Below are 15941 nucleotides of genomic sequence, written 5' to 3'. Positions count from 1 at the left end.
TACGGGTTTTCCATTCATAATCCTAAAATAAGTAAGTAAGTACCTAAGTAAGTAAGGCCGGGCTGGCCGGCGAGGCGCCCTCAAGGGGCCAAGGCAACTGGCAACTGCCGTCGTGCACCCCGAAGTTGGACCGTATTCCTTAACATATCTTCGTACTATTGACACATTGAGTATCATCTATATTCCCGCAAGGCTCAGCGGCCGTCTGATAGCCAACGGAAGGTCTTATCAAAGACTGTGGCAGACGCTGCAGAGCACGGACTTTCGGAGCACGGCCATGCCTCCACCGAGTTGGACTGTGTTGTTGCAATCTACACTGATAGGTAGCGCTGGCAGTCGCGCACACTATGAGTGATTACCGATTTTTCACAACCCAGTCGAACAGTGCAGACGGATTACTTACTGGGTGACTGTATCCCTCTCGCACCCTGTAACCTCGAAGGGTCAGGGTATTGGAGTGGCATAGTCATCCACAGTCACGATGACTGATATTTGAGTGTCCTCAAATATCAGTCACCTCCGGGGATTGAACCCGGGACCTCAGTGTTGGCAGCGAACTGCCTTGACCACTACACCACTGAGGTTGACCATAATCCTAAAAAAACTGGAAAGATAAAAAGTCGTTGAAATTCGTAAATTCTTAATAAAAAATTGACACTTAAATTGTCACTGGCATTTTAATGTGGACATCCATCTCTTTGTAGTAAACTGTGATCAAATCCACCTTCTGTCGTATCAATACTACTGGAGTATTAATGGGGCAAGCATGATACATTCATGGAGTTTAGCACCATGAAGCATATTTGAAGATGTGACCGGTGAGATATTATTCAGGATTATTTTTGAATGCAATAAGTAAAAGTGCAACCTTCCAAACGATAGAGTTTCAGCTTCATGAAGCAATAATTATATCGTTATTTTTTCAGACGCTCTCTCATGCGCAGACATATTTTAGAAAGTATCGAACACACGAGTTGAAAACATAGGTCCTTAAATATAGATTATGGGTGGAAAATATGTTTATCAATGTTATCAGATTACAATGTGTCAAAACCTTATCCAGACTTTGTAAACATTTTAGATTTGAAGTTATATGGACTCAAAATTCCCCATCTCTTTTGCACAATGTTTTAAAATAATTATTTCTTAAACATCACTCTGCTGGTGAAAATTGGCGATAGGAGCTGCGTTTCAAAATACCATAGGAATTCTTATAGCCGACTGAAGAAGGCGATAGAAAATTATACAGCTGGCTGTAGGAAGTGGAAAAAATCATACGGCCGGGCTACACGAAGCGATAAAAAATTATACAGCCGGGCTATAGTTCCTATCGCCTTTGCTTTACACTTTATCGCCTGGCTGTTGCTTTTTCGCCATTGGCTATAAAAGGCTATGAGAAATTGTGTAGAAATCCGTGTGCTTTGTAAATCCTTAAGTTTGCACGGAATCACCTTAATATTTACAAAATGCACATTATATTTTCCTTTACTACATATTTTTTTTCATCAATTAAAATGAGGATAATCCATACAGAATGTGCAAACATTTCAAAGTCATGAGTTGAAAAACGCTGACTCCACGAGATGAAATATTAGAGCCTAACACAAAGCGGAGCGGCCGGCGCACTGGCGCCTACAAACCTAACAGGGATACTTCAAGCATTGCGCAATGCGTGAAGTATCCCTGTTAGGTTTGTAAGCGCCAATGCGCGTTTTGAACTGCCTGCCCGCCCGCCGCGCCGCGCCGCAGCGTACCACGGCGCTTGAAGCAACTATTTTACACCAGAGGTATTGCACAGTATCATACGAAATTGAAGGCGCTCGAACATATCAGGAATGGTAGGCATCCTTCGAAAGTACGGAGCTTTCCTCGCACATTAAATCAAGATACTGCGGCCCAAAAAGAGAGCGGTAGTCCAAAAACTCACCAAGTCCTAGCATCCGTAATTAGTAACGTTTAGCATACACTTTATCGTCAGGCTGTTGCTTAATCGCCATCGGCTATAAATGGCTATAAGAAATTGTGTTGCCGGCTATAGAAGCGATTGGAAATCTCACAGCCGGCTGTGTGGGTTTATGGTATTCTGGAACACAGATTCTACTGCCATTTTTTACCAGTGCAACATCTATCTTGTTTTCTATCATTCCTCTTTCGACGTAGAGAATGCGAAAGTTCGTCTATTTTTCTTTCTTTTTTATCAATTCTCAGAACCCGAGAGTTGTCACTCTGAAGTGATATATAGAGAGACAAATAGCTGCCCACTCAAAAAATGGGGGAATTTTGGCGAAATTTCAACTAAAAATAGAGATTTTAAGAGCTGGGCCTGGGAAGAAAATAAAACGAGGCAACTATAACTCAAATGAAAAGGGTTGATTCGGCACCAAACATACCAAAAATTACCAAAATTGACCTTCAGAGTGTACTTCAAATTTTGAGAACGGAAAATCGGGATTTCAAGAAAAACGCACTTGAAGTTTGCCAGCGCCATGCCCCACGCTACTTCTACCCATTCCGAGATGGACCAGTTTAAACGCTCATAACATCATTTAAGGTATGAATTATGACTTAAAAATTTGAGTAAATATTTTTTTACAGTATTGAGAGGCGATGGGTATCAAAAATGGGAAATCTATATTTTTTACTTCCAACCAGTTTTCTTCTGAACAGTTTCAATTTCCACCCTAGTCATATTTTGTCTGGCTCCATCGCCCCCCCTCCTAAAAAAAAAAAAAAAAACTTTTTCTTCCGTCTTATTTGGATAAACTGAACCAAACCACTTCAAATCGAGATTTCCACTTGTCATCGAGCTTGTTAACGTACGCATGCAGACGCAACGGCATGGCATAACGTGGCCTCATTTTCCCTTGCGCTTTTAGATGCTAGCGCGTCACCTTTGTTCAGTTCCATTTTCCAGTGAGAATTCCGGAACTTTGAAATTAATCACACTTTTCCGAATTTTGTCGGCAAATGTTGGTCCGAGTTGTCATCTGTGCCGATAAACTTCTTCCGTGTAAATGTTTTTGAGTCGTGAATTGCTATTTCCTGGGAGTGACTCAAGAATGGATTCTCTTAGAAATTGTGAAGTGGAACAGCAGAAAAGCACTTGATCCAAGTATATATTTCGAAATCAAGAATGAAAGTTTGCTTCACTGTGCAAGGGAGCACATTTACCTGTGCCCCCCTTCCTTTGCACGACAATCGCCGACAGTGCAATCCGTGGAATAGGTTTTTCCGTGATCATTAAGGTACGTTTCCTACAGTACTTCAGTTAGAATATTACTCGTTTGTACATCATTTTTTGTTGATAAACTAACAAAAAAATTTTAATTAGGACAAATCAGTATCTTCACCTAAAATTATTTAAAAGATGGAAGAGTATTTATAGTCTATTTAGATGCCTGCAATCCGTTTTGAAGCGGGCGTTTCAAAGTCAGTGTTTATTTGCAATATTTGAAAATTTTTTAAAGAAAAAAAAAAGTAGCCATATTCGGAGGACTTTAATTAAATTGGCTTCACTGCATAGTCTGTTGTCCAAGTTTATATTGTGTATAGATGTTCCAACCAAGAATATAAGATACTGCCCTAAAAATGTTGATTTATTTTTCTTAGCGTATAAAAAGCACACTCGCTGCATTCAGAGACAGGTTGCTTGGTTTTTCAAATGAGAAAATGAAATATATGAGAAATGTTTTTTCAACATATGAACCAGCATGACTACTTATGATTGAAGGTTGTCGAATTTGTATTGCGAAGGTCAAGATCAATTTAAAGGACATTTAAAGAGGCCATCCAAAAATCATGTAGCGCTCTGTCTTCGATTTTTAGATCCTCTCTCCACTTTTAAGGCACCATTGCAGTTTAATGGGAGAAACTCCTCAAATACTATGCTCGCAGAACCCCCCCCCCCCCTTATTTTCATTTCCGCGGTTTAAAACGTGAAAAACATGATATGAAATGCATACCAATCTCTGTGATTTTTTTCATAACAATTAATTAAATTACGAGTACAAAAAATAATGTGATTGGGACCCTTATGCAAGGTGTAGAGTAATTGAGGGGCTTGAAGGACGAGGCACATAAGTGCAATTTTTACTATTTCAAGAAATACTTTTGCAAAGTTTCAAAATTACATGGAGCCGTATGACAGAAAGGAACTTCAAACTCACTTTTTGATGCTTTAAAGTTGGATTTTTGTAGTGAATTTTTCACGGAATATATTTTCAAAGTAGCTTTAGTTGCGTTCGTGAATATCTCAATTTTTTCGAAAACTGCACTTATACGCTTTGTCCTCCAAGCCCCTCAATTGATATCTTGATCTCTGGTCGATTGGGGTGATGTCTCTTCCGCCTCAATTGTCTTGAAAAATTTGTAAACTACCTCCATCCAAACGCTACAGAATTTTCTAATCATCTGCACCTAGCTTTTCCAAAGCTTCAGAAACGGACATTCTCTTGGGTTTAATAATCATTGGAAAATAGCAATGGGGTTTCTTTCGTTTATAGACGAAGTTCTAATCCCGTGTCAACGTTGTTTCCTAGTTTGCGTGTTTGTAAAACAATTTTTAATTTAATTTTTTTTTTTAATTTCAGATGCTCGTTTTAAATTTGATAACATGCGCCTTGCTCGCAGCCAACGTCAGCGCAAGAGGCGTTTTACGGCAGCTTGGTTTTCTCAACAGATATGGAGAGATTTCAAAACGGATTGATTCTTACGCGCACAAGCATGGCTTGTCACCGTCAGTAAGAGGTGACCTCTGGATTAAGCAAAAGCTGGATCACTTCTCGCCCTCCAGCACGGAAGTTTACCAACAGGTGATAAAGCGTAAAGTTTCAAACATTGAAAACAGAGTAAAACAAGCGGGAAAGTTCTAATACTGTCGTATTAGAAAAGCGCTCAGGTGTTAGTCAATGTATTTAGTGAAGAAAGGAAGTATAAACTCCGTCGACTTGGCTGGGTAATGGAAATAAAACATCAGCTGATAGCAAACAAAGGTTACCAAGGAAACCGTAAACGCGTTTTTTCGTTTCCCGAAAATGATAGTCATCGTTGAGCTCATCAAGCGCGTTTTTTTTAGGCTTCATTTATTTTCAACGATCAATTTCGATAAGAATTACTCTACCGCTACGAAATTTTCTTATAGAAAAACGATCGAAACTACCTGCGCATTACGTTAAAAGCGTAAAATACGGTTTTCACAGCTTTATTTATTTTAAAACTGGACCCCGACCCCCCCCCCCCAAAAGCCTACACATCGATGAGCTGGTGCGCCATTTAAACGAATTAGCACTAGTATACTAGTACTTTAGAGGCAAGTCGAAATCAAAAAGCGCTGCCTGTCGGCTGAGCGCTTAATATCTATTTTAATCCATATAATCACCTCACAATATCGACGGCGTAAGTCCGCAATCACTTATCTCGTTTGCGGTGTCTGAAAATCTCCGCCTCTGTGTTATTTTTTATAGGAGAACAAATCGACATCATTCCTTGTATTTATGGAGAATTTTCTTCGCACATAGAGAGGAAAAATCACGGCAGTTTTAAAGATTTGCCGTTAAGTAGTTTTCCGTTTGAAAAAACAAGTGTGACAGGAAGTCTGCGACGTCGCAAACCGAGTTATGTGATTGTCGTCGATATATTCTTTAGGTTTCTAAGAATATATACTGGAGGCACTCTTTGAACTTAAAGACCTCTTTTATAATTTTTTCTCGAAGTTAGCTGTGATGCAGGTCTTAAAAGTAAATTAATAATTGTGAATATGACTATGAACGAATTTTCAAAAATATCCAATGGTTTTTATTCAAAACAGATTTTTAACTTTCAACTGTCAATTCATTTTAATAGAATAACCCATAAAGACTGTATTAGTTCTATCCAATCGAGCGAGATTGTTGAATCTAAACGTGCGTTTTGTACAAAACAGCAAGATCGAAGCATGTTGAGGACCACACATTGCTTAAATAAGTATATACGTATAAGCAATCTGTGGTCCTTGACAGAATATGTACCTATAATAAATGGACTGCATGCGACGAAAATGTCCAAGCTTCTGGGACGAAACAAGCGATCTGCTGATCAGTTGGTGAGAAAAACTGTTGAAAACCGATTATCATTAATGTGCACTGGGCTTTTCTCCGTGCATTGAATTTTTCCCCCATCAAAAAAAAAATAAAAAAAAATAAAAAAATAAAAAAAAATCGTCACTCTATTCCCGCCTATTCTTTATTTTTTACCTTTCATCAATTGGATAAAAGAAATCATCTCGCTACAAAAACTGAACCAAAATAACAGCACAAGGTAGTTATCATATGAACCAATCCAAGGTGACGTAATTACACTGCATTACGCAGTGCATTCTCACTTTTCAGGGAAAAACATTTGTATGGGTATAACGTACTAGTGTAGCGCCAAGGAGCATAACTCCAAGAGGAAAAATTATACTCACACGATACATGCATACTCCATTAATAGTGAGATTGCATTGTATGATGCACCGTAATGACGTCACCTTGGCTAGGATCATATGATCACTACCTCGTGCTGTGCGATGGCTGGTGACTCTACCCGTACTTGATCTTTGAACCAATCAAAGATTCCTCTCCTTAGTTCAATTTTCTCAAAAATAATCAAATGAGAAGATCAGTGTGAAATGTTTAGCTCACACAAAAATTAGACCACATTTATGGCATTGTGTTCACTATACTTGCTGAAATGTACAAATCACCAGACACATTTTTTATACCAGATGCTTGGGTGTCATTACATTTTCCGGCGTAGCGGTGTAACTAACCCCGCAGTATAGATTTAAACTATGACTGTTTATTTGAATTATTACAGAGGTATGCCATGAGCAAGGAATATTACGTTCGGAGTAATAGCGATCTTGTTTTTCTAATGCTCGAGGGTGAGAGTCCCATGAGCGCGGGATGGCTACAATACAGCTTTATGTCGGAACAAGCTAAAAAACTAAAAGCCGCAGCCTTTGTACTTGAGCATCGATTCTACGGCAAAAGCATGCCAAAAGGGTGAGTTGTTTATCAGTGACACCATTGTTTGATGTGTCACCATAATTAAAGTGATATTACCGAAAAAATAACGTCAAATGACCTTTCTTTCGGTGAAATGCGCTTAAAATGAAGAGGAAATCAATGAACCATTTGAAAATGACATATTCCTCTGTTGAGACAAGGAATCAGGAAATGTTTAGTAATGATGTTGAATATTATCAAATCAGCACGTTGTCGGGATAACCACCACAAAACTAACAAAACAAATGAATTGCATTACCGTGGTCTGCGATGTGTACAGGATACCCGAGTCTTGCGAAATGCGTTAAAAACAGATTCGCCTTCATTTCACAAGGTAGGCAATATAGACATCCTCCGAGTTAGAATAATGGTATGTAGCACAACGCCCAACATGGGTCCGGTGTCCCGTGTCCCGTGTTCACACTATAACACGCTCCATTACTATACTTCCGTGAATAATACGGATATTGCTAAAGAAGATTTGCAGAGGTCCGTCGTCAAAGCACGTCAAGTATTGTTAGGTCGTTTCTTAATATCGAGTAATTTTTTGATTTCACTTAAAATTTTTTTTTTTTTTTAAATTTTTTAATTTTACTTTAAAATAACATTTACTTTTTATTCAAGCAAGATAGTATGTGTTACTGACTTTGGCCTGTGGCCCGTCAGTAATACTTGTACCGGAAGTGTTCCGGTGTTCCCTCTTCCGAGTTACAAAAAAAAAGAAGAAAAAAGAAAAGTCGTTATTAGTGGTCGATTTGCCGTCAAGTTCTTCATCACGATCTTTTGAATGAAAGCTGATTTCAAACGTCATGACTCATGATCCGTCTCTGTATAATTGGATGAATTTAAAACGCTAAAACGAAATTGGCCACCCCCTACCTGTATACATATAAATTCGTACAAGGAGTCAATAAATAATGTACTTATATACATTAAAGCACCTCGTGGTGAGTTTGTCCTTTTTTCTCTCATATTTTACGTGGGATACGATTCAAGAAGCGATAAATTCGGAAGTTGATAGTTATAGGTGAAATATTATTACGTACATTTAACTTTGATCAGAGGGAATATGAATGATACAAAACAGTTGACGGATTCTCATTTTTGTCTTTGAACTATACTTTTACTTACACGTGCTTAAATCTTCTTAAGAAATTGATTTATAAACGCTCCGTTGTGACGATCATTTTTTATATACATTTTGAAGTTAAAAAATGCCACGAGGTGTTTTCGATTTTACCTGATCTATCAGCAGATGTTTTGCCTCCATTTAATCCCATTAAAAATATCGATTTTGGACGAGGCAAAGTGCCTCACCAAGAATCGATTGGTTTACATACATTTGAATTAAGGAAATACAGTTTTGCCAACTCTCAAGAATCGCTACTGTCTGCAATAGTGTCTCCTTGAGGATTCTTCAGTATGCTGAAATGCAAAACATAACTATTTTTTCAAATAAGCTTTGCCGCTTCCCTATTTATCTTCTCCTCTTGGTCCTGGTTAATTTTCTAGTAGAAGAATGAATAGAAGGAAAATTTCAAGTATTATGTAAGATGATCAATATTGATTGCTAGTACTGTAATGCACTGTTTGCACTGTTTGCACTCTAGTAGCAATTCTGTTTTTCAGAGACCTTGGAATAGAGAATTTGAAATATTTGAGCAGTGAGCAGGCACTGGCTGATGCCGCACATTTCATAATGCAGATGAACATCGATCATGGTTTTAAAAATCCAAAATGGGTCGTTTTTGGCGGATCCTACGCTGGATCTTTGGCAGCCTGGATGAGATACAGATACCCTCACTTGGTCCATGCAGCTGTGTCTTCGAGTGGTCCTCTTTTCGCAGAAGTCGATTTCCCTGGTGCGTAAGATTTCTATTTTTTTTTAGTTTAAAACAAATGCGCCTGCTGCATAAGTCAGCACGGAAAAAGAGGTAGAGCATGTCCATATACATACATATAAGTCGCTTTACAGCACTCCCTCGCGCTCTACGACTCCTAACCTCCACTGCTCTCTTTCAAACCACAAATCTTGGGGGACTGAGCACCTTAACATTTCCGCTTCAATCCCTTCCCTCCAACCTTTTATTGGGCGCCCTCTGCGTCTTCTCCCAGGAGGAACCCAATCAAGGACCTTCTTCGGCAACCTGTCTCATCAGTAGCATGTCCATATCATTCTACAAATCAGGGCTGTACCAAAATTGTAGGGTACAGTACCTGACACGTTTTTCCGTGCCATAGGGCAAAAATCAAATGGGTTTGTAACTAAAAATTGATATGATTGATTGATGTATCGACAAAGTCCACACGCTTGCGTGCATGATGGGCACATTTTTGAGATTCCCGCTTCAAAAATTATACTGCAGCGAGGACACGATTTTATTCTCATCGATGACCAAAAAACGGAACCACGTTTTACCTTCTAATGTAAAAAAATAAACACTGACTTTTATTTTAAGCTATCCATTTTAGAACATTTCAATACGTCTAACGTATTTCGTGTGAAATTTAAAAGCAAAAAATATAGCGTTCGGTTCTTTTAAATCTTAACTGCTCTAAAGTGATTAACTCACGTCAGGGTAACATTAGATCGGAAAACTGAGGTTTTTCCCGCGAATAGGGATATTCAATTCATTGGAAAATCGTTCCAATACATTGTTCGTTTTTTCTTTTGCTTCAGAGTACTACCAAACTGTGTCAAAATCCCTGTCGACTGTGAGCACAAAATGTGTGGATGCTATTAGAGATGCCTATCGCATTATGGGCGACGGAATTAAAAATTCAACGAAACGGGAACACTACCGGCAACTTTTCAAGTGAGTTCTTTAGTATTTGTGCCAACTCATGGTTCGTAAAAATCATGTTGAGTACCTCTCATACTTTTCAAAGAGCACTCGTTATTTAATCTCCTGGCGAACTCCTCAGTTGCGTTTTGTAAAGATCACACATTTCTCTTTTACTAAGCGCTAGATACAAGATTTTCCTGAGTGTCTCAGCCCTGTGTTCGCAAGCTTCCGTCTGATTCCGTCGTTTTTATTTTTGATGCCAAATGTATTACTTTCTACGATGTTTCGGTTACTTGTTACTCAATATGCATATGACATGGCTTTTAATGCCTCTCAAGATCCACAGTATCTCTTCCAAAAATAATTTATTCCACATGGTGGACTCTAAACTTAGGAGATAATATTTTGGACCAGAATGAATTAGAATCCAATTTATGTACTTAATTCAAATCGAATCATCAAAAACCGCAAATATTTCTAAGTTGTGTGACAAAAATTACGAGAGCATGAGTTTAAAACATTGATTTAAAATTTTGAAAGTATAAAGATTCGAATTGTTGATGTTTCATGCATACCGCTTCACTCCAAGGTATAGACAACTTTTATGTGTCTAAAGGCCACCTGAGCAATTTTTGAACCCATAATACCACCTACTATACCACCCACCGCATTTTGATGCTTCATAGTCTTAGATACATTTGCAGCACAACTAAGACAATTTAGTTATAAAAATGATGCAAGAAAATAACCCATAAATAATTCAACAAAACAAAATATGAGAGAAAAGGAAATCAAGGCTAAAAGCAAACAAAATGCCCGGGACATTTTGGAATGATTTCAACCTCCTCCTCGACCAGAAAAAAAATACAAAAATACAAAAATCAAAGAACGTCTCAGACTCCCATTTGTGATGAGAAAAAGAGAGGCCCTCTCTTTTTATTATCACGATTGGAGGACTGAGCCTAGGGATTCATTGATTTTTGTATTTTTTTTTCCCAACTGAAGAGGGAGTTGGAACCACCTCGAGACACCCATGGCATTTTGTTTGTTTTTAGCCTTAATTTCCCAATTGTTTAGTTTTTGTTTCCTTAAATGTAAACATGTAGTTTAGTGTGTACGTCGATTTCGTTGTATACGTACTGTTAGTGGTCAATGTTTTGTTCACAAAACAAGATCATGTGAAGTTCAAATTGCGCGTCTCAGGATTGGTCACACTTTTTTCAGTCACAATCATATCATCTGCAAAGAAGATAAACTCATCTGTAACTTCTGCAATTAATCACCTCTAACCGTTAAACACGTGATTATGGACTGTTCTGCCCTCAGGGATCTCCAATCACAGATTTACTCACCTACAGTCAAAATGAATACAAACGCACTACATGCGATGAACCCAATGCCACTACCAAACTTTTGAAACTCTTTGCCTGCCTTAATTTAAAAATCTAAATTGTTGTGTATACACCCATCTATCAAATTCTTTGTGAAGACGTTAATAACCTAAAATGCTGAATGTATGTAAATAAATTAATTATAACTAACTAACTAATTACATGTAATGAAGGTAGCGCCTTGATATTAGAAAATCTTGTAAATATCTCCCCTCTTTCATTTTCAGTCTCTGTGAGCCCCTGAAGGATGATAAGAATGACATCTACACATTTTTTGAGGGTATCATGACTTCTTTTGCGTACGTCGTTCAGTACCATCAACCATCACTAAGTGGATCCAAAAATGGATTGAAGTCCATCGACATGAAGGGTGCTTGTGATATCATGCTGGATGATAAAACAAATAAATGCCCAGTAAGTTTTTGTATCTTGCAGATATTAGACATAGCTTCGTTCGACAAAACGTCCAGAATATACCATGTACATGTAAACTATAATCTCTAAGAAAACGTGACAACAACTTCAAACTTGTACTCATGTTTGACATCTCTGACCTAATTGCGGCACGGCAGAAATGCAATTAAACTGATGGAGTAAGGTCATTTTTCCAGAAATTCTTACTCATCAAATAATTAAATAGCGTCAGATATTAACGCTGATATATGCTCCTAGCTGCACTCTACGGAACCGTTACATTAATATGTTTTCATATGTGTTATGATCATTTTGAAGCACGGTAAACTCATCGTATTTCCATTCGCCATTTGTAATCGTAGACTGCAATTCTCATGTTAAGGAGATTAATTATTATATTAAGTAAATACAATACCTAAAAATCAAATAATTGGTGGGACCCAAAGTCTACATTTTATCTGGTAGCAAGTTTTAGATACAGTGAGAGCCTTATTTAGGAAGTGGCCACATGGGCCGCGGCTCATGGCGGCAAATTTAGAGGGCGGCAAACTTTGCGATTTTTTTTAGCTGTAGGTATAATAAAAAATCGGATTCAGGAAAAAAATTACAAACAAGAAAAGGCGACAAAATCTCTCATTTCCTAAGATGAGAGTATAGTAATTTGTAATTTTGTCGTCCTGCGGTGATACAAGAGACAGAACCTCCAATCACTTGAGTTAAGAGGGAAAACAAACACGCACTTTGACCTGGAGCGGCGCGGCGCAGAGAGTAATGCGTGGCGGTAGGCATGCAACACACATTAGTGCCTACAAAACTGCATGAATACTTCACGCATTGCGTCAAACACAGTGCAGTCAGCTTGGCGCGGCGCGGCGCCGGCGGCGAAAGTTAAAATGATAAACCACATTTATGTTTGTTCTTACATACTTTTTTTTGTTTATTTCTTATAAACCACGGCCTTGTTCACACAGAGATAGGTTTACGGAACTTTACTTTCGCGCAAAATTCCGTGAACTTTTGCTAGTAGTGTTGACAGGGCTTTCACAAAAAATGTGTCCAACACGAGTAAACGCGTCTTATGCCCCCCATCTCCTCCAGCACGTTCACATGATGGTTTTTATTGATGTTTCAAAACGAATGAGAAAGGGGGTGACAAAATACGGGCGGCCCATATGAGCGGCAAGTAAGTAAATCCGGCCCTGGATACAGTTCCTAAATAAAGCTTGCATTTTTTGGCTCCTTTCTTATTTTTAAGGTACATGTTTCTCATTATGCTCCATCTTAAATTATAATAACTCATAATTGAAGATGTTGGAACCAAGACAATATTTAATTCATTCACTTAACAAACTCTAGGAGTGGTCATAAAGGATGCAATAGAGATGAATGATATCCCTTTCTTACAGGTGCATCGACATGCGGCTTGGGTGAAAGAAATTTTTGGAAACACATGCTGGGAGCACAGATACTCTAAAGTAGTTGAAGAGCTGAAGATAACTAAACCTCACGAACACATGATTTGTAAGTATATTATGACCTAACGCTCTTATTCTTTGAAGATATGTGCTGTGATTTCTCTCGAATAACCAAAGGGCAAGCTTCCAGCATTTCCAGTTCAATGATAGCCAAGGTAAACAAACCATGAGTGGTCAATAACCCGCATAATAATGCAGCAATGACAGTTCAACATATTTAGCCTATTTGCTGTTCTTGCGTCCCAGATAACGCACATAAATTTATGTAATGAACTACCTTTACGTTTCACGTTTTGGCCAGTAAGTCAATGTTCAATGGTTACAATTCGTTACGAGACGTAAAAAATAACTATTTTCTGCTCTTAGCTTATACGCTGTGATTCGGTGCTAGGTCAGGTCATATTTGTCCTAAAGTTTGTTTTTCTGCCACAAGTTTTCCTAGTACTTTGTTCCCTTCGTTTTTTGTCTATTTGCAGTAAAACCGACGAATAAGATGACCTACCGGCCTTTTCCCCAAGGTTATTTGTCCTAATTGTGAACCTAATGTGTCCTAACTTGAACATGAATAGAACAGAAAGAAAAGTCATCGACCTAGGAGCTCGAAGCGTATATTGGTCTCTAAGCGACAGCCCCACTATTATAACTCATATGTATATTTAACGCTCTATGTCACCTCTCTGTGGTAAATTTTCTTATTTGAAAAATGTATTGCCAAGATATTCAAGTTCTGTGGAAAACATTTGGGACTCTATGTTTTTACGAAAGCTACAGCAAGGATGCGTGTCCCTTACAATCCGACCCTGGAAATAAAATCATGCCATAGGGGGTTAATTCGTCATTTATGGGTTTTTTTTTTTTTTTTTTTTTTTTTTTTTTTTTTTTCATCCCACTCGTAGGATTAACTGTAATAGGATAAAAAACGAGTGGGAGAAAAGTATTTGGTGTAAGCTCGTGGTAGGAAAAAACATTCTAAGAAAAATCACTTGCCACCTGTGTTTCATATACTTACGGGTAATTCATCTTAGTTTGCAACTTAAAGCTGGCAAGGTGCAAAAGACTACCAAACTTCGTGCGTTTGTACGGAATCCTTAAAAATAAATGAAACTTTTCTTCCAGTGCGGCAATGGTTGTACCAGACATGCACCGAGTTTGGCTGGTATCAGACGTCTAGTAAGAAGGGCGAAACATTCGGCGATCAACTCCGTATTGATTACTACGTCGACCTTTGCAGAGACGTTTACGACAAAAGGTTTATTTTGTTATACTTTTAGATTTATTTTTATCTGCTTCAACTCAAAAAAATTAATCCAGGACCGAAACTTTTTACGCGAATAGGGGGCACGAAATTCCACGCCGCCACGTCCCCTAACAGATTCGCTATCCAACCCCCCCCCCCCCCCCCCCCCCCCCGCCCTTCAGGCCTCTTAGGCGTTATGCATATCCGTTCCTGTTGTGATTTAATATTATAGAATTTGATTTGCAACCCGAATTATATGACAACATGACAATCTGTTTGTCAAGTTACGTTTAAATTAAACGTCATCTTTCCGACGTATTGGTGCATGGTGCATATCATTTCCACGAGATATCATTTCCGCAGCTCACGTCAGAGATACGTACATAATTGGACGCATTTCTGTCACACGCAACTATGTGCATTATGACCTGAGCCCTGTTACGCGTATATTCTTATGGGTCTCAGGGCTCATGTCTTGATGCACATAGTTCCGTTTGACAGTAATACGTGCAATTCAGAGCCGCGACAAAACGAACTAAACCTCTCGTAGCATGAGAGTTTCCGATGGGAATCTCAAAATCCGGTTTTTCAACCACACGTGACAACTGTAATTCCATTGAAATGTTCTTACTATGTGTACAAAGGTCTATTTTCCCGAAGACGGCTATAGACATTGATGAGAATGAATTTTAAGCGCGGAAAAATAAACTTCTGCGGAGTTTCTTCGCGGCTGATGCCATGAACTTAAGTTTCAATCATTGAGACCTACATAAGGTGAGACCTGCCAGTTAATATGAAAATGGCAGAAATCAAACCGTTCTGAACTGTGATGTCAATTCCACACAAATGTAATTAAAAAGTTTTATGAAATAAAATAATTAGTTAGTTAGTTAATTTTATTTAACGAATAATTATATTGATTGTGACCTTTAAAATACATTATTTATTCTAACTTGATTCTTTTATTACAGATTTGATGCTTCATTCTTAGAATCGTCTATTCAAGAGACAAACTTGAATTACGGAGGCATTTCCTTGGACGTCAGCAGGGTGATCTTTGTTCATGGAACCATCGATCCATGGTCATCTATTGGTATCACGAAAAAGCCTCCCAAAGGAAGCGTTTCTATCTTTGTAAAAGGTATGGGGTAAAATAATCATAATTTTTGTAAATAGTAACGGATCAGGAGCGGATCCAGTAATTTGGCAACGCCGGGTTTCCTCCATTTAACCCTGAGTTAAATAATCGATTCTTGTCGGAGTACCCTGTCCCTCTAAGAATCGATACATTTCCATAGGTTTAGGTGGAGAAAAAAATATCGCCAATTTGCTGGATCCGCCAATATAACGTGAAGAGGAATAAAACTTGATAAACAAAAAATAGGTTTGTAACAACAATGTTCATAAAACGGATGGTTAGTAGAACACTTACTTGTAAAACATCGATCTTTTGGGGAAAATGTCAACCTTTTCATTCGCCCTTGATGTATCGGTACTGAAATAATATAAGAGACGGCAAATTATTTAACAGTCATAGAGATATCGTCACCTCCCGACCGAAGTATCACAAGCGCCATGCAACGTTTACAAATTTTCACCGCCATTTTATTTTT

General features: G+C 38.3%; 1 protein-coding gene across 1 annotated transcript in view; it reads left to right on the top strand.

Moving 5' to 3' along the window:
* The first annotated feature begins 3023 nt into the window (after positions 1 to 3023).
* The window catches only part of LOC109030575 (uncharacterized), a 31327-nt gene continuing 18409 nt past the window's right edge, over positions 3024 to 15941 (top strand). The window contains exons 1-9 of the mRNA XM_072297599.1: positions 3024 to 3245; positions 4590 to 4811; positions 6835 to 7022; positions 8655 to 8887; positions 9706 to 9841; positions 11430 to 11616; positions 13023 to 13137; positions 14208 to 14340; positions 15300 to 15469. Coding sequence (XP_072153700.1) covers positions 4590 to 4811; positions 6835 to 7022; positions 8655 to 8887; positions 9706 to 9841; positions 11430 to 11616; positions 13023 to 13137; positions 14208 to 14340; positions 15300 to 15469 — 1384 coding nt within the window. The 5' untranslated portion in view covers positions 3024 to 3245. The remainder of the gene's footprint in view (positions 3246 to 4589; positions 4812 to 6834; positions 7023 to 8654; positions 8888 to 9705; positions 9842 to 11429; positions 11617 to 13022; positions 13138 to 14207; positions 14341 to 15299; positions 15470 to 15941) is intronic.

The sequence above is a fragment of the Bemisia tabaci genome, chromosome 3 (genome assembly GCF_918797505.1).
Source record: "Bemisia tabaci chromosome 3, PGI_BMITA_v3".
Lineage (NCBI taxonomy): Eukaryota > Metazoa > Arthropoda > Insecta > Hemiptera > Aleyrodidae > Bemisia > Bemisia tabaci.
The sequence above is the reverse complement of the archived record's forward strand: the minus strand, read 5'-3'. Positions and strand labels throughout refer to the sequence as shown.